Consider the following 19,731-nt stretch of genomic DNA (forward strand, 5'->3'; position numbering starts at 1 on the left):
AATGTCGTCTGTTGACCTCCTAAACCCGTATCCCCTCGACCACACTGCGTATCCATGGGATGAAATGTCGGTTGCTGACTCCCTATGCTCGTATCCTGTTGATCACGCTCGGCGATAAGTGTGTCTAATTTCATGCATAAATCCATCATGTGCATTTCTGTTTCCACAATTTCATCTTCGATTCCTTCAGTTTCCATGTTTGATAAGATTTTTTCGTTAAGTTTCTCTAGCATTTCCACTTTTGTCTCCAAATTTTTCAAATCTGAGTTGCTTTTTATTAGCCTTCCATTCTCTTTCTTTTCTTCGATTTTCTCCAGCAAAATAGCGATTATGCGTTTAGTAACTCCACTATTTGTTTGTAACTTCTGTAAATTCATCGTACTTCTAGTGTAAGAGGCAAGGCACCAAAATGTAAAGACAATGTAAGTGATAAGACATTGTGTTCAGGTTCGTTCCTTTAATCCAACTAACAATAACATAACAGGATATGACGTTCTGTTAAAAACAATGTTACATAAAGTGGCGCGACTTTACGTTAATGCGCCAAAATTGCAACAGTTACCAACTACTGCAGTCACATGACATAAACAATAAAGCCTGATACTTATCATACCCCCATTCCTGGTAACGGAAGCTATATAGGAGTCACTTTGTCAGTCTGTCTGTCGGTCTGTCTGTCCCGAAAATTTCATCCGATCTTCACCAAAATTGGTCAGAAGTTGTATCTAGATGATGTCAAGGTCAAGTTTAATATGGGTCATGTCGGGTCAAAAACGAGGTCACGGGGTCACTTAGTGCGTTTTTAACCGAAAGTTTGTTCGGAACATAACTATGTCATTTATCGTTAAATTTTAATATGACTTGGTACATTTGTTCACCATCATGGGACGGTGTGTCGCGCAAAAGAAGTACGTCAACATCTCAAAGTCAAGGTCACACTTGGAAATCAAAGGTTAAATGCATGTCCAGGCCATAACTTTATCATTAATTGTGAGATTTAAAAATCATGTGGCAAATTTGTTCACCATCATTGGACGGTGTGTCGCGCGAAAGAATTTTGTCGATATCTCCAAGGTCAAGGTCACACTTTGAGTTCAAAGAAAGGTCAAATGCATGTCCGGGCCATAACTTTATCATTTATTGTGAGATTTTAAAATCATTTGGAAAATTTGTTCACCATCATTGGACGGTATGTCACGCAAAAGAATTATGCCGATATCTCCAAGGTCAAGGTCACACTTTGAGTTTAAAGATCAAAAATTGCCATAAATGAGCTTGTCCGGGCAATAACTATGTCATTCATTGTGAGATTTTAAAATCATTTGGCACATTTGCTCACCATCATTTGACAGTGTGTCGTGCGAAAGAATTACGATGATTTCTCCATGGTCAAGGTCACACTTTAAGTTCAAAGGTCCAAAATGGCCATAAATGAGCTTGTCCGGGCCATAACTATGTTGTTCATTGTGAGATTTTAAAATCATTTGGCACATTTGTTCAGCATCATTGGCCGGTGTGTCGTGCGAAAGAATTACGTCAATATTTCCAAGGTCAAGGTCAAACTTTGAGTTCAAAGGTAAAAAATGTCCATAAATGAGCTTGTCAGGGCCATAACTATGTCGTTCATTGTGAGATTTTAAAGTCATTTGGCACATTTGTTCACCAATATTGGATGGTGTGTCGTGCGAAAGAATTATGTCGATATCTCCAAGGTCAAGGTCACACTGTGAGTTCAAAGGTAAAAAATGGCCATAAATGATCTTGTCCGGGCCATAACTTTGTCATTCATTGTGAGATTTAAAAATTACTTGGCACATTTGTTCACAATCATTGGACAATGTGTCATGTGAAAGAATTACGTCGATATGTTCAAGGTCAAGGTCGCACTTGTAGTAAAAAAAGTGAAAAATGGCCATAAATGAGCTTGTCCGGGCCATAACTATGTCATTCATTGTGAGATTTTTAAATGACTCTGTACATTAATGTTGTTCACAGTCATTGGACAGCGTGTCATGAGAAAGAATTCAAGAGTTCAAAGGTCAAAATGACCATAAATAATAATGGCATAATAATTCTAAAAAATCACCATTTAGATTCTCTTGTTTTGTGAAGACAGCTTGCAAAATAGTCTGTGTCAATGCGGCATGTGGGGGTATACGTCACGTCTGTGACAAAGCTCTAGTTTTCAATGGCTATAGAATGTTGATACTTTTTATGCCCCCAAAGGAGGACATATAGTGATCGCACTGTCCGTCTGTCTGTCTGCCCGTCTGTCTGTTCGTCTGTCCATCACACTTTGCGTTTAGGTTGGAAAAATGCTCATAACTTCTATGTTGCTTCAGATGTAAAATTCATATTTGGTATGCATGTGTATATGGACAATGCCTTTCCATACGCACACAAATTTTGACACTTTTGACCGTGACCTTGAACTTAGGGTCCACGTTTAGGTTTCAAAAGTGTGTTACGTTTCGAAAAATGCTCATAACTTCTATCAAAGCGTTTATCGGGGGCATATGTCATCCTATGGAGACAGCTCTTGTTTGCCATGGTAACAGACTATTGGAGTCATATGACATTAATAATAATGCCAGATACTTAATTTCCATGATAATAGACTGTCAATACATTTGTTTCCATGGTAACAGATTGCTGGACATCCACTCAAAGCTGATCATAGCAACAGACGTCGCTAGGGGCATGAAGTACCTGCACACCCTGCCCCAGCCGATCATTCACCGTGACCTCAACAGTCAAAACATACTTCTAGAGGAGAGCGGAAGGGCGATTGTGGCTGACTTTGGAGGTAGCAGACTGTACTCACAGATTAGATGAGCAGCGTTCCCTGACATCTGATCTGAATGCTTGTGTTGAGTGTAGTCCCAGATAAGCCTTTGCAGTCTGTACATGATAATCTGAGACGACACTTTCCACTGTTATGGAATTTTTTGTTGAAAGGAAGTATTTTCTATAAAAAAAATCAGTCGAGGCGGAAAGTGTCCTCACTGATAAGCCTTTGCCTTCTGCACGGGCTAATCTAGTACGACATTTAACACACAGGCATTAAACCCAGTTGCACAGAATCAAATTATTAAGTACAGAGGATAGTGTGTTTGGTAAAGTGTATTACTACAGCACCATTGCTGCTAACTTTCGAGGTGTAAGCACTTAATTGCAAAGAGGGTTGGTTTGTTTTGTGTGGTTAAGTGAAAAAAGCCTTATTTCTGACTTTGGATGAATGTTACTATGAACACTGGGTAAATTATTGAGCCGGTTGGATTAAGTGAGTATTGTATTATTGAGAATAGCCACACTTTTGTCGCAAACCTGCTGGTCAGGCTATCGTAAAATGTGAACGAGGAGCAATGTGATTGGCATGTTACATTATGGCTGCATCTTTATTGCTGATTTTGAGGTTGCGTCATTTTGCCTACATGGTTAAATTTTGAACATGTGTGGTTATGTATTTAGTATATTGCAGAAATACTGTACCGTGATGGCTGACTTAACAGTTTGATGGTTGTGGTAAAATCTGCATCACATAGACAGTCATATCTATGGGGCAGATAACTAACTTTTTATGGTAACTGACCTTTCTTGGTTGGCTGATTTGACAAATGAACAGTTGCTCGAGTGATTCCAAATTATTTGACTAAAACATTGTCAAAAAATTTTAAAAGTTCAAATTTCAGTTCTAATGCATGTACAGTCAATCTTGTATTAAGAGACCACTCAAGGGAGTAATCAAAAGTGGTCTTTTAATAAAATGGTCTTTAAATAAAAAAGGCCATTCTGGAAGAGTGCTTACCCGAAACTTTAATCTGTATGAAGGTTATATTTTTTGTCAACAATGATTTTTACTTTTATAATAAAATGATTATAAACACAATACATAAACAATATTTTACTTATAATGTGTTTTATTTTTTCACTTATTATAAATTATCATTAATTATAAATGAAATGTGTGTACATATTTATTTGCAAAAACAACATAGACAAGAAATTATTTTTCGCGTTTTTTTTTCACCTGACACATAATTTTCCACGTCTTCAAACACCTCGGCTTTACGCTTAAGAATGTTCTGAATTTGAGTTTTACCGACTCCAAACTGCGATTTTACATGCACTTTAACTCTTTGACAATTCCAAAACCTGAATTTTCTCGTTCAACGTTAACACTTTTCATTTTGACATTTTAATTTCTGCATGTATGCTTAAGGAAATCTGACTCGATTATGATACATAATGAGCTGAAAAATTAAAACACGTCAATTAGAAACAAACAAACAGACCTGATTGGAAAATTTATTAAGTAAATAACAATGCGATTGGCTTACAAATATCTACTAATTAGCATTATTACACAGTGGTAATGTACGGATTTCGACAGATGTTGCCGATTTATAGTTTATTTGTTTATTTTCCGCACTTCTCAGGAAATGTTTGTCGCGTACAGTGCATTGTTTCTGCACCTGTTATCTATACTCGAGAAAAATCGGCGTTGTCTCTTAACGTTCCACATAGTAAACTATTTAAGCTGTACACTGTGCGTTATACGTTCGGATCTATTTTTCAACTCAATAAATTGATACGCAGTCTACAACAATACCGGTCAGAACCGGTCAGCGAGACAAAGCATAATCATAATGGTTGGTGTGAAAACAAAGCAGAGGTGTAACAGTACATCTTATCGGCTTAGATAAACAATTAACACGGATTTGTCCCTGAAAGATCAATAGATTAACCACTTTTACCTCCTAGTGGTCGCTTAATTCTAGATTCGGACATCAAAATACATAAAAATAAGCGGTCGCTGGTTGCGTAAGACAAAAGTCGCTTAATACAATATCATTATATAGCGCAAACGCTCCGTGGGATTTCAAAATGGTCGCATAAGACAAAGGTCGCTTAATACAAGTGGTCGCATCCACAAGATTGACTGTATATTGACCCAACTTTGATGTTTGAACAATGTTTTATGGTAATACATGTATTGCTGTAAAATTGTAATTACAGAGTCCCAGTTCCTGCGGACATTAGAAGACAACATGACCAAGCAGCCCGGGGTAGGTACATACTGCCTAGATCTGGACAGGGGCTGGTTTTCACATAGCATTTATACAGAAAAACACCCAAAACTAGAACTTAATCTTCAAATAATACACATGAAATATATACTGGAAACATGTTTAAAACTGCTTAAAAATTTAAAAGATTATCTTTTCAAGTGTGTGCTTTCTTTTTCCTTTTAGCTAATTTCATCCTTTTGCATTTGAAGATTGCCTCTTAAATGGCCTAAATAGTTCTATTTAATAGCTGTTACTTTTGGCCAACCCAGTAAGGGTGTTGACGTACTTTCACCATGCCCAATTTTACCAAAGTAATGCACTGGCTATCCGAACCCTATGAGCCCAGTTCTATGAAAAGGTAAATTCCCCACAGGCTATTCATGAACTACACTTTCCACTTTTATGGTATTTTTTGTTTAAAGGAAGTCACTTCATATCAAAATCCAGTTTATACAGAAAGTGTCGTCCCAGATAAGCATGTGCAGACTTTTACCTGCTCCTGTTTTACAGAACCTGCGCTGGATGGCTCCAGAGATCTTCACGCAGTGCACCAAATACAGTATCAAGGCGGACGTGTTCAGCTTCTCCCTGTGTTTGTGGGAACTGTTGGCTGGGGAGCTGCCCTTTGCGCACCTGAAACCAGGTGAGCAGCCTTTTGCACACCTGAAACCCATTGAGCTACTTTTAACACACCTGAAACTAGGTGAGCTGCCCTTTGCTCATCTGAAACCAGGTGAGCATCCCTTTGCGCAACTTAAACCAGGTGAGCGGCCCTTTGTGCACCTGTAACCAGGTGAGCTACCTTTTTATGTCCCCGGTAGAGTGGCATATAGCAGTTTAAATGTCCGTCAGTCTTCCGTCCGTATGCCGTCCGTCTGAAAACTTTAACATTGGTCATAACTTTTGCAATATTGAAGATAGCAACTTGATATTTGGCATGCATTTGTATCTCATGAAGCTGCACATTTTGAGTAGTGAAAGGCCAAGGTCATCCTTCAAGGTCAAAAGTCAAAAAATACAATCCAAGGGAAGTAATAAGCTTCAAAAGGGAGATAAATTGTAAACCTGCCAAATGAGATATTTAAATTTTATTTCAAAGCAGCGCAATAAGGGGCATTTTGTTTCTGACAAACACATATCTTGTTCACACCTGAAACCAGCTGAGCGGCCCTTTACACACCTGAAATCATGTGAGCAGTCAGGGAACAAAAGATATAGGGATGTTTGTTGAGCCCACATATGAAAAGCTTGATATATCTGTCACAATGTCAGGTGTATGTGGGTAATTGATTGCATGCGTCCATCCAAGCTGTTGCAGACTTTTATAATTCATCATTAAATTGTAAAATATTAACACATGTTTACCTTATGGATAAGACATTTATATACGTTATGACCTAAGTTTTAATACTATATTTTATTTTTTTACTAGTTAGGGGATATTGTTTGTAAGCTAGAAATTGGTGAGATTACTTCTCTATATCATCAAAGAGTTTAATAAATCATGATATGAAATGAGATCTTTTTTATCACATGCTAATATATAAGCAAATAAAATTCACAATTATGTAAATATTATGATAAAACCTGTATGTTTTTTTAAGTCCACATGTTCATTATTTCTTTTGCATAAACTTGATAAAACAGCGGATATTTAAGTACATCTCTGTATGTTTTCAGCTGCTGCTGCAGCCAAGATGAAAGATCTTTTGTATCACATGCTTTTATATATTAAATGGATGTTTAAGTACATCTCCGTAACTATGTTTTAAGCTTGATACAACAGTGGATGTTTAAGTATATCTCCGTATGTTTTCAGCTTGATACAACAGTGGATGTTTAAGTACATCTTTTTATGTTTTCAGCTTGATACAACAGTGGATGTTTAAGTACATCTTTGTATGTTTTCAGCTGCGGCTGCAGCAGAGATGGCCTACCATCAAACCCGTCCACCCATAGCTGTCACATTTCCTAAACCACTCGTGTCCTTGCTGCAGTGTGGATGGAATCCTAACCCAGAGGTATACTATACTGGGTATATGAAAGTGTGAACATCTATACAAAGCAAAAGGGGGTTAATTGGAATCACCAGGAATTTCTGTCCCTCAGTCCGTGGACACACATTTTTCTGCACAAGTTCTCTTTCAAAGTACAACATTTAAACTTTCTTGGATTGTTCCTTAAAGTATAGAGTGATGCATGTGGAAGTCCTGGCTTAAAAACTGGGAGTAAATTTCTGTCAAATGTCTTGCAATGTAAGCTTCGCTATCCAGGTACATCAATTTCAATTATTATATATAACTGACCTTGCTTTAAAATGTCCTTCTATGCCATCCTCTACTGAAGTAAATAACTTTAAAGTGCCCTGTTATTCAAGCACTGCTACATATGTTAATGACTTACTTGTCCCCCAAGGCAATCCCTCCTACAAATGTAAATTACTTTCAAATGTTCCTTAATTCAAAACTTGCTACCCAGGTAAATAACTGTCAAATGTCCCGCCATGCAAGCCTTGCTTCCTGGATAAATAACTTTCAAATGTCCCACAATCCATAACTTTCTACCTAGATAAATTACTAACAAATGTTTTGCAATGCTAGCCTTGCTACCTAAGTTAATTTTTTTCAAAAGTCCCCCCAAGAATCCAAGTCTTTTCAATCAGCCAGGTAAAGGATGTAAGACTCTGTAATATATAAATGCCTGCTGTTTTCAATACAAATTATAAAAAATAAATATCTTCACACTATACCTACCATAAATGCATGCTCTAAACAGTACACATTATTTAAGCCTAAAGCATAACTGTTATCTATCAGGACAGACCAGATTTTGCAGAGATTCTGCCCATTCTTGAGGAATGTAAACAGTCCGGCACAGTGATGTTGCTTAGCAACCCCTCTGGGTACCAGTCTCTGTCGCTGTCCGCCAGTCTCCCAGCAGTGATCCGGGACCACGATGGTATCCTTGACGATGGCAGGTCCACTCCGCCCTTGGCAGGAAATGTCAGTGCTTTGAAGAGCCGCTGGGAACAAACTGTCCAGCAGCATAGGTGAGTTGGTTTTCACTCATTGGGTCTGACATGGGTGAGTTTGTTATCCATTCAACTAGGTGTGTTTTGTTGTCCACTCAATAAGTCTAGTGATCACCCAATATAGATGAGTTTGTCTTCCACTCAATACAGGTGAGTTTTGTTGTCCACTCAATTAAGGTGAGTCTAGTGTCTACTCAATATAATTGGGTTTGTTCACTCAACATTAGGTGAGTTTGTTGTCCACTCAACATAGTTGAGTTTGTTGTACACTCAACATAGGTGAGTTTGGTGTCCACTCAATATAGGTGAGTCTGTTGTACACTCAACATAGGCGAGTTTGTTGTTCACTCAACATTAGGCGAGTTTGTTTTCCACTCAACATAAGGTGAGTTTGTTGTCCACTCAACATAGTTGAGTTTGCTGTACACTCATTATAGTTGAGTTTGTTGTACACTCAACATTAGGTGAGTTTGTTGTCCACTCAACATAGTCGAGTTTGTTGTCCACTCAACATAGTTAAGTTTGTTTTCCATTCAGCATAGGTGAGTGTGATGTCCACACAAAAGTCAGTCTAGCGTCCACTCAGGGGGTCAGAAATGGGTCAGTCATTCAGCATCCAGACATAGAGGAGTTTTGTGTCCCCTCAAAATAAGTGAGTTTGAAGTCAACCCAGCATAGATGAGTTTGTTGTCCACTCAACACATGTGAGTTTGAGGGCATCCAACATAGGTGAGTGTGTTGTCCACAAAACAGGTGAGTGTTTTGTCCACAAAACATAGGTGAGTGTGTTGTCCACAAAACATAGGTGCGATTGTTGTCCACTAAACATAGGTGAGTTTGTTGTCCACTTAACATAGGTGAGTTTGTTGTCCACTTAACATAGGTGAGTTTGTTGTCCACTCATCAAAGGTGAGTTTGTTGTCCCCTCAACATATGTGAGTTTGTTGTCCACTCAACATAGGTGAGTTTGTTGTCCACTCAACATAGGTGAGTTTGTTGACCACTCAACATAGGTTAGTTTGTTGTCCACTTAACATAGGTGAGTTTGTTGTCCACTCATCAAAGGTGAGTTTGTTGTCCACTCAGCATAGGTGAGTTTGTTGTCCACTCAACATAGGTGAGTTTGTTGTCTACACAACATTGGTGAGTTTGTTGTCCACACAACATAGGTGAGTTTGTTGTCCACTCAACATAGGTGAGTTTGTTGTCCACTCAACATAGGTGAGTTTGTTGTCCATTCAACATAGGTGGATTTGTTGTCCACACAACATAAGTGAGTTTGTTGTCCACTCAACATAGGTGAGTTTGTTGTCCACACAACATAGGTGAGTTGTTGTCCACTCAACAAATGTGAGTTTATTGTCCACACAACATTAGGTGAGTTTGTTGTCCCCTCAACATAGGTGAGTTTGTTGTCCACTCAACAAAGGTGAGTGTGTTGTCCACAAAACATAGGTGAGTGTGTTGTCCACTCAACATAGGTGAGTTTGTTGACCACTCAACATAGGTGAGTTTGTTGTCCACTTATCATAGGTGAGTTTGTTGTCCACTCAACATAGGTAAGTTTGTTGTCCACTCAACATAGGTGAGTTTGTTGTCCACTCAACATAGGTGGATTTGTTGTCCACACAACATAGGTGAGTTTGTTGTCCACTCAACATAGGTGAGTTTGTTGTCCACACAACATAGGCGAGTTTGTTGTCCACACAACATAGGTGAGTTTGTTGTCCTTACAACATAGGTTAGATTGTTGTCCACTCAAAATAGGTGAGTTTGTTGTACACTCAACATAGTTGAGTTTGTTGTCCACTCAACATAGGTGAGTGTGTTGTATATTCAGGAGGTCAAGCACAGGTCAGTCATCAAGCATCCAGACATGGGTATGTTTATCGTCCACTCAGAGATCTAATATATATCAGTCTTTTATCCATATAAAGGAGTTTATGGACTCAATATGATGCATCAGGAGTTTGTCAATGCATGAACATTTTGTTAACCTTTATTTTGCTTAAAGATGTTTTATGCCCTAGGAATGACAAGTTTTGATCTCAGACAAGTTTCCTAGAATCCTAGAATCATATTTTGATAATATTTTCTATAGACCTACCGGTAATTCTATAATCTATTACATTTTTGGTTGTGCTTTTTCAGTGTGGATGACTTAAGAACAAGGCTACCATTCCCACAGTTAGACAAATATGGTAGGTGTTAAGTGCTTTATCAAATACAACTAATAATTTAATGCTTTAGTGGACGAATTAATGGAGAAAACCCGCAAATGACAAGTCAACTGATTGACTCAATTGTTTTACTGAAGCTCAAAGGAAATTATCAATTTGAATAACAAGTTTGTTTGGGACTGTCAGATTTTTTTTAAAGGAAGGTGATGAATATCAAAATGATTGAATATCTGTTTATTAACATATAGAAAATAAATGAAAATTGAATAAAATAATGTTGACAACATACTATATAATATATATCATTAATTGATTATTATTTTTACTTATTTAATAAGTGAAGTGTTACTGCTATATGGTCTCTTTAGCTTTTAAATAGAATGAGCCCATAGGGTTAATAACAAGTCATGTGTGACAATGTGATATCACTTCATTGACGTCATTATATTGCAGGTTATGTGTGCGACCCCCTGAGTACCCTTAGAATCTCCATCCCTCTGGAGCAGAGGAGAGAGGCCTCCAAGTCCAGCCCTAATTCACAGGCCCCATGATCCGATAATGTTTTAAGATCCATCTTGATGTTTATCACAAATACTCAGTCAATAGCAATAGCATTCATTATTATGTAATATGTTTTCCGATTGGTCAATATTTGAAGTTGAGATATAAAACAAGTCTGCCATTGGTCAATTTATAAAGTTTGGCTATGGAACAAACTTTGCCATATCTGAATTGTATAGGCCCAGCTATGTAACAAACTTGTCTTGTGGTTCATAAATTTGAAATAAGTTACACTCTTTGCCATTGTTCAATATTGTAAATTCGAATTCTGTTTGATATATAAACTGTTCATAGTCTTTTGTGCCAGATACCAAACTAAGGAGCTTGTGCTCCTTATACTCTTTGTACAAGAAATATGTGAGCCATGCATTTAACAAGCCATGATACATTGAAACCTACAAGTTGCTATCCTACTTTGTAACATAAGTATATTCTGATATGACATTTTGATATCGGTCTTTGCACACACATGTCCTCTAGGTTTCTTAATGGTTGGTATATCTCAACAACATTTACCTTGCATAGGTTACCTCCCATTGGCATAATTATACGCTTGATTTGTTTTCTATATTTGTAATCTTATTTGTTAGTGAACGTTTTGCATGAGTTTAATGCGAGCCTAACAGTATAGTTAGTGAGGAAAACTTCAATTGATTTCAGTCGCTTCATATATTCGCTGTTATGGTATTAAAATATATTCATACATAAAGGTTAGTGCCAGGTTATTGTTGGTGCTCTATATATTGAACACTATAAAGCTGTTACACAGAGAAGGTGGTATCCTTGAAGAGCTATTTAAAGGCAAGATGTTGGTTATTTTATTATATTTTAAGAACCTTTTTACGAGAAGTTTTAGTGAATCACCAGTCTTTCATGCATTTCAAAAATCATGTTCATTAGATTTTTTTCTCATGTCATCTCAATATTGGTGCTTTAGTAAATAAATGTATGACATGCATTTATGTTAAATTACAACTTTATATGGTTGTATTTACATTTGTTTTCTTTTTCAGTTGTTGGATTCTTTAGTTGTTTTGAATATTAATGCTGTATGTTTTGAATATTAATGCTGTATGCTGATTTTTTTAACGTATATACTTACATACTTATTAGATATGTAATACACATTCTTTATTCATATTAGATATAAATTGAACAGATATTTATATTATTAGTTTTTAGGAGGTTTACAATAAGGGAATTAATGATGTACCAAAGATAACTCGATTTTTTGTGTTAAGAAATGCTGCATTAGTCTGTATTTACCTGCGTTTATAGTCTGATTTATCTATATAATTTTCAATGCATATTACAGCACACATTCATTTTTACCATGTGTATGGTTGAGCAATACCCATGATGTGCTAACCGGTATAGTTTGAAAGTCACCAATATTGAAAGAGTTTGTATGCTTTTGAATGATTTAGTCATTTAACAAATATTTTTAATTAAATTGATGATAATGGTGTTCAATATTTTTTACACCTGTGCAATAACTTGTAAATTGTGTTCATGTTTTTCTTGAGCCTTTGAAATGTTTTCGATATATTTGCCTAATGAAACCCGTGCCAAATTATGAAGTAAAGCATTGTTAGAACTGCACCAGTTCTGAACAGTTTTAGTGTTTTACGTGTGTGTTTTTATATAGAAGTTGTGTAATTTTCACACAAAACAACTTTAAGATTCAACATATCTTTAAATATGTGCATTTTTATATGTATGTTTTTTATATAGAAGTTGTGTAATTTTCACACAAAACAACTTTAAGATTCAACATATCTTTGAAGATGTGCATTTTTATGCTTCCCATATATATATATATGGGGAGCATATAGTTGCCAGTTTAGGGTTCCTTACTTACTGCCGTATCTTTTTTGTTACCGTTTCTTCAATATTTTAGGGCCTTCAATATTTTACCGATCTCTGACATATTTGGCATGTACGTACCTTGCATGGACCTCTACCTTTTGATGATGTTTGAGGTCACTGTGGTCAAGGTCAAGGTCACTGAGGCTTATAATAGATTTTCCGTCACAATTTTGTTAGTTTCTCATAGCACCTTTCATATTTTCCCGATCTCTTACATATTTGGCATGTAGGTACCTTTCATGGACCTCTACCTTTTGATGAGGTTTAAGTTATTGGGGTCAAGGTCAAGGTCACCAAGGCGAATAATAGATTTTCTTTTACAGTTTTGTTACAGTTTCTCATAGCACCTTCAATATTTAACAGATCTCTTACATATTTGGCATGTAGGTACTTTGCATGGACCTCTACCTTTTGATGAGGTTTGAGGTCACTGGGGTCAAGGTCACTGAGGTTAATAATAGATTTTCTCAAGGTCACACTTTTTTCCACACAAACCATATATCGACCAAGCATCAATGGGGAGCATCCATCAGTTTTACTGATATCCTTGTTTTTATTAGTCATGTGTTCTTTTATTTGTATGCAAACCTTAATAATTATGGTATACATTCCTGAAATGTGGATATAAAAACATATTTCCCCCAAAATATAGCAATATATAAAAACCTATGCATATTCACTCTTTTAAAGAATATATTTATCAAGTACTTGAAATGCATGGATACAAACTTTGAGAAAAGCATATTTTATGCCTTTTTTTCCACACATGCCTTTTGAGGTATTAGAATTGACACCTACAATATTCATATAATGTTCTGAAAATGTTATGCCACTGTAAAATAGTTACATGTAGTGTGCATGCGGATAAATGTACTGTAAGTATAATAATTGTATAATAATTTTGCCACTACTACATATTTTTTGTGTTTCTGTGCGTTTGCAAGAACAGGAAATTTCCTTTGGAAACAATTTTATTCATACTTATTTAAAGATAAGTGTGTCTTTGAAACTATTATACTGTATTAGCGCTTAATAAGCCCCTTAAATCAAGCTCATATTTTGTTTTGTCCAATTTGAAATTTGGAATAGTTATCACTTGCAAAAATATTTACTGATATGTTATCTCTGTTTTATTTTGGATGAATCTCATAATCTCATACTCAGGACCAGAATTCCGTTCTAGCCTGGTTTTAATTTAAGCCATTAACTATGAAATTGTGTTTTGGTTTTCTTCTTTGTGCAATATTCATTTTAGTCAATGAAATATTTTTTTGGAATGTTATTAGTTTTGTGTCTTTTGCTGTCTTCCTTGATAGTTTACATGCAGTTTTACATGTTTATAGCTCTTATGTGACTCTATTGAAATCCACAAATCTAGTCAGTTTTCTTATACATAGTTTTATATAAAACTTCGGTGATGTATCATTATCATTATATTTGTGACTGTGTTGTGATGACTGGTGTTATGTACCGGTAAACTTCGTTATCCTGTTTTATTTGTTTTTGATTTTGAATCTTTTCTAGTCATTTGTTCTGATCCTCTGATAACTTGTTAAACCACGAAAATGTTTGCATAAATCCTTGTATGATCATGTAAAATTCGACTTAAAGATTTGGCATTATTGTGGTATATTTGCCAATAAGCAAATTTCTATTGTTATGTTACCTGTTGTGTCTTGTATTGAGTCTTGTAATCTTTAAGTCAGAACTGTCTGAGTTTTGGATGTTTGAATCTGAACTTGAAATAAATCTCTCCATATATATTGAGTGTCTTTATGGTCAGTAAATTATCATGACTTATAAATATGACCAACTTTTTTGTAGGATGATGCCCGCTTTGGTATTTATACAATGAGGTTAAAGTTAATGTGCATGACTAAATTCCGGATACGGTTTGGTTGCAACAGGTACATGCGTCTGTAACTTCTACAGATATTGAAATGAAACTTTATACACGTTTTCTGGATCATCATGAGGAAACTGATCAAGGCTTATAACATGTAATTTATAATTATTCCCTCATTTGTTCTTAGAACGGTGTAGTTTAAAGCTATTTATTTTAGCTTGATTGCATTTAAAGTACTCCTTATCTGAAAGCTTTCGAGTCCATTTCCTGGGCCTAAAACCAGTTCTTGGTGTGTTTTGGGAAGATCTAAAGAATGATCCCACAGTGGGGATCGAACCGTGATCACCTGGTCTATTACACCACGGCGTATCATCGAAAGTATGGTTTAAGGTTGCACGCAACAAGTCTTTATTTTCATTATTACTAGAGATTTTCAATAAATTATCAATATATATCTTTGTGGTAATTATAGATGACTGAAAAAGGGCAACAACTCTGAGATGCAATTTAGCAGCGTAATGCCCCTTTTGTACTTGTGAAATTAAAGCAAAGGTTTGTATTTTTATTATATCACTGGGGGCAAAGCGTAGTCCGTTTCTCTACGACGTCGGGTATAGGTTTTACTATGAAACATTGAATCAATCGAAGTACAGATTGGTGGAAATATTGGGTTTTAAATAGGTAAGATAATTTTTTTCTAATAAGAAAACTCTGTATTTAAGCACAATGACATTTCATAGGTCTGTTACTTCAAATTATGTTCCAACATGTGTCTGGCTTATGCGGTTAAACATGACATATACCGCTGATTTATCAAACCGAAGTAAATTTCAATTTAACAAATGCAATTAAGGTTTACAACTGTGTTTCAATGACACAATTTTACAATTTAAAATTGATATTGATATTGATCTATGTATCGTTAAGCCACTGGTGTGTTTAGAAATGTGTAGGGTGACCCAGTTATCAAAAATAAAGACTGAATAGTATTATTACGCATGATCATGTGCCTGACAGTATGCGTATCGTATATGCCTCGCTACGACAACGCTTTAGCGTGTATGCGTTTCTCCCAAAAGGCGTATTGGTTATCTCTCAAAGACGAAAGTCACAAGGTTGTGTTGGGATTAATACGTTCGTGTCAGAATAAAAAGTCGCAAATTGAATACTTGGTTGGGGGATATTGCTGGAACGACGTTATTATGCACCATCTTCTACTTGATCTGTATGTTCTTTACTTTGCAGTGTATGTTGTGATTTCCATAATTGCGTGAAGGGGGCGGAACTATATATATTATCATGGTATTTTACTCTTATGACCCTGAAGACGTATCTTTTGCGTCTTGTAGCAGACTAACTTTGAAAAACTTTAGACAAACGTAGACATTCGTCATCATTAGCTATTGTCTATTTATCACACTATTTTTAAAAAAAAACATATCCGTATTTCAAGCTGCAATTTGATAAAACTGTTACTCGAGTAAATCTGCTAAAGATAAATATTCTTGACATAGAGGTGTTTTTTTTAATACAGAGTCATGGAGTGGCTGCATGTTTCATTTGAGGAGGAGGTATTAACAACGGCACAACATGATACGAACAGCACAGTCGACATGGTAATGCACATTATTATTATATAATAAAATTCACGACTAGGCCAAAGCAAACGAGCGAAATTGAATTCCATCTATAAGACGACATTTGAAATTGGCAGACGTTGTGAAATGTCTAAGTATAACCCTTTAAAAACATTTTCAATAAGTAAACATATTCACCTTTTTGAAATACTAATAACAATTCTGTCACCAACCCACACATATGCTATCATTGATTGTTGATCTTACATCTGTAATAAATATGTGAATTTTAAGTAGAATATAAGTTTATATAAAGATAAAGAAGTAAAACGAAAACATTATGGTACAAATGGCCTTCCGTAGATAACTTTGTTTTAAATCTCAAACTTTACTTCTCTCTTATTTTTCATAGTTATTTGTGTGTTTCAAGCATTTCTTAGATGTCTACCGATGTATATTTGTGTAAATGGTGTTTGCTGCTGAATTTATTGCATATTAAAAAAAAAATTGCTGCATCATCCACGAAAACTCAATACAAAGTGGTACGTAGGCAACCTTTTATGACTGGCGCATTTGTTACGACAAAGACATTAATTTCGATGATGAAAAGAATAATATTTAACAAAGACATCTTAACTTACATAAAAAATTACTTAAATCTAGCATCCTCCATCAGTAGCAGACGATCAAATCATGTCGCTTGTATACAGTGCGTCTGAGCATTTAATCTTCTACGGTGGTTATTTAGTGCCATAGAATATTTGTCATATTAAAGGGGCCTTTTCACAGATTTTGGCATGTTTTGAAGTTTGTCATTAAATGCATTATATTGATAAATGTAAACATTGGATCTAAAAAGCTCCAGTAAAACATCAAGTATAAAATTAAAAAAAGGAAAAAAAAAGTAGCCCGCAGCAGGGCTCGAACCAATGACCCCTGGAGTCCTGAAGTAAAATTATTCAATCGTTTCCTTTTAAAGTAAAACTTAATTAAAGGGATCTTTTCACGTTTTGGTTAATTGACAAAATTGAAAAAAGTTGTTTTAGATTCGCAAGTTTTCGTTTTAGTTATGATATTTCTGAGGAAACAGTAATACTGAACATTTACCATGATCTAATATAGCCATTATATGCATCTTTTGACGATTTAAAAACCCGAAAATTATAAAGCGTTGCAACGCGAAACGATTGGATAATTTAGAGAGTTCTGTTGTCGTTTCATTTTGTGAAACTACAAAGATTGCTTATAAAAACTATAAAAATACGTCTCACCAACATACTTGGCAGGATGGCCGAACGGTCTAATTGGTTTTTACTTCAGGACTCAAGGGGTCACTGGTTCGAACCCGGCCAAAATCTGTGAAAAGGCCCCTTTAAGAGTATTTTTTCGGTAGTTTGCCCTAGCTAGACTTTCCTAGACTTTTGATATGTTGAAGAGGTGGTATTTATCTAAAATATTACCGGAAAATCATTTCTGTTGCATGTTAGTTGTGTGTATACTTACAGATTGACTGGACCTTCAAAGTACGCTTGAGAGCCTAAGGTCGTCGGTCTCAATAAAAATGCCGTATCTTCAGCTTGTGACAATCCCTTATACTTTCTTTTGGATATAGACCGACGATAGGTTTTTATCATACGGTACTCTTTATCAAATAACAGTCGATTCTTGTTATCTCCCACTCGCTTATCTCGAAACTCTGGTTATGTCAAAGAAAACCCCATGTCCCAACTTTGATCCTTCTTTATCTTATACAGATATTGATCTTTACATTGTATATATCAAAGCGATTTTCTTGAAATCGGTTATCGCCAACTAATTTTTAGATGAATTTCATTTTCGTATACATGATTTTTCCTGTAACGGCCGTTTGGTGTGAATATTAGGACCCTAATGACACAAATCCGCAACAACCTAATCAATGTATTGTTGTAAAGGTGTGGCAGTGGGTATCTGTCACAGGTTATTGTTTACTGCGTACATTACGGCCGGCAAATTTACATCGTGTTACACTGCGGCTACTTTCGGTTTTCCTTTTTCTGTGTACGTCTGCGGTTTTCCTCGAATGTTTATCTCCAACTCCGGATATCTCCAACTATCTTTTTTGTGTCCTTACAACTTCAAGCTAATGAGAGTCGACTGTAAATCGAATCATATTGCATGCGTGCAATTACATAAGCATCAGACTTGTAAAATTTAATATTCCAGAAGAGGTTATTGCCAGTCTTTACCAAATAGGCTCAACATTCACACGATTTGCAGGATACCACTTTAAAAGTGGAGTTGAATCATTGTGCGAAAAATGTCTTGTTTTGTTAGAATGTTTCTCTACTCCTTTAATTGAAGGGTCGTTTAAATGTATAATAAACACCTTCGCCCCTGTTACAATTTCAACATACTGTTTTAATCAGTTCAATTATATTGCAGATAGCAATTTGAATGTGAAGTGCGATAATACGATGACGACAGTACGATAACGCGATAGTACGATGGCGACAATGCGATAATACGATGACGACAGTGCAACAATATGATAGCGACAGTGCGATAGTACGATGGCGACAATCCGACAATGCGATAGTGCGATAGTACGATGGCGACAATGCGATAATACGATGACGACAGTGCGACAATACTATGGCGACAGTGCGATAGTACGATGGCGATAATCCGACCATGCGATATTGCGATAGTACGATGGCGACGATGCGATAATACGATGACAAGTGTGCGACAATACGATGGCGACAGTGCGATAGTTCGATGGCGACAATGTGATAATACCATGTTGACAGTACGATAACGCGATAGCACTGGAAAATGGCAGTCTGCAGTAACTGCAAACTGCATGTGCTATGTCCTGAAATGGATACAGAAACTTCGTTGAGTAACCTTTACATTATATTTGTACTTCGTTGCACAACCAATACATACTTTGTGCGAAACCTATACATAACGCGACTTGTAATTTCCTTCGAAACAAAGAATTAAAATAATTAAAATATATGTTCGTAACCTGTTTTGTACTTTAAAATGTGTAAATGAACACTGAATCAAGGAAAAATGTAGTTTTATTTAATTTAAGTAAGTGTAATTGATTATTTTAACAGAATAACCACCTCATGCATTGCTTCAAATCAAAATATTTCGATTTTAGCTCAAAATAAATGTAAAAGTTGCAACTACGCGCATTTGTTATTAGTTTGTTATTGAAAAGAAGTACCTACCATAACTGGATGTTCCGTTCTCTAATCCATAAATACCAAAACAGATGAAACTATCCTATTAAGTAGTGTATTTTCACAATGTTTTCGTAGTAAAACATATACCCGACGTCGTAGAGAAACGGACTACGCTTTGACCTCGTCAGCCCCCAGTGTATATATGGTCGCTGAAAAAGGGCAACAGCTCTGACATGCAATTTAGCAGAGTAATGCCCCTTTTGTATTTATGAAATTAAGGCAAAGGTTTGTATTTTTATTATATATGGTCACTGAAAAAGGGCAACAACTCTGACATGCAAATTAGCAAAGTAATGCCCCTATTGTACTTATGAAATTTAGGCAAACGTTTGTATTTTCATTATAAATGGTCACTG

General features: G+C 35.9%; 1 protein-coding gene across 1 annotated transcript in view; it reads left to right on the forward strand.

Annotated features, from left to right (window-relative positions):
* Window positions 1-14,476, forward strand: part of LOC127838845 (serine/threonine-protein kinase TNNI3K-like) — a 38,823-nt gene extending 24,347 nt beyond the window's left edge. The window contains exons 16-22 of the mRNA XM_052366846.1: window positions 2,649-2,806; window positions 5,020-5,069; window positions 5,583-5,715; window positions 6,984-7,093; window positions 7,889-8,121; window positions 10,255-10,304; window positions 10,737-14,476. Coding sequence (XP_052222806.1) covers window positions 2,649-2,806; window positions 5,020-5,069; window positions 5,583-5,715; window positions 6,984-7,093; window positions 7,889-8,121; window positions 10,255-10,304; window positions 10,737-10,834 — 832 coding nt within the window. The 3' untranslated portion in view covers window positions 10,835-14,476. The remainder of the gene's footprint in view (window positions 1-2,648; window positions 2,807-5,019; window positions 5,070-5,582; window positions 5,716-6,983; window positions 7,094-7,888; window positions 8,122-10,254; window positions 10,305-10,736) is intronic.
* The last annotated feature ends 5,255 nt before the right edge of the window (window positions 14,477-19,731 follow it).

The sequence above is a fragment of the Dreissena polymorpha genome, chromosome 7, assembly GCF_020536995.1.
Source record: "Dreissena polymorpha isolate Duluth1 chromosome 7, UMN_Dpol_1.0, whole genome shotgun sequence".
In the NCBI taxonomy this organism is placed as follows: domain Eukaryota; kingdom Metazoa; phylum Mollusca; class Bivalvia; order Myida; family Dreissenidae; genus Dreissena; species Dreissena polymorpha.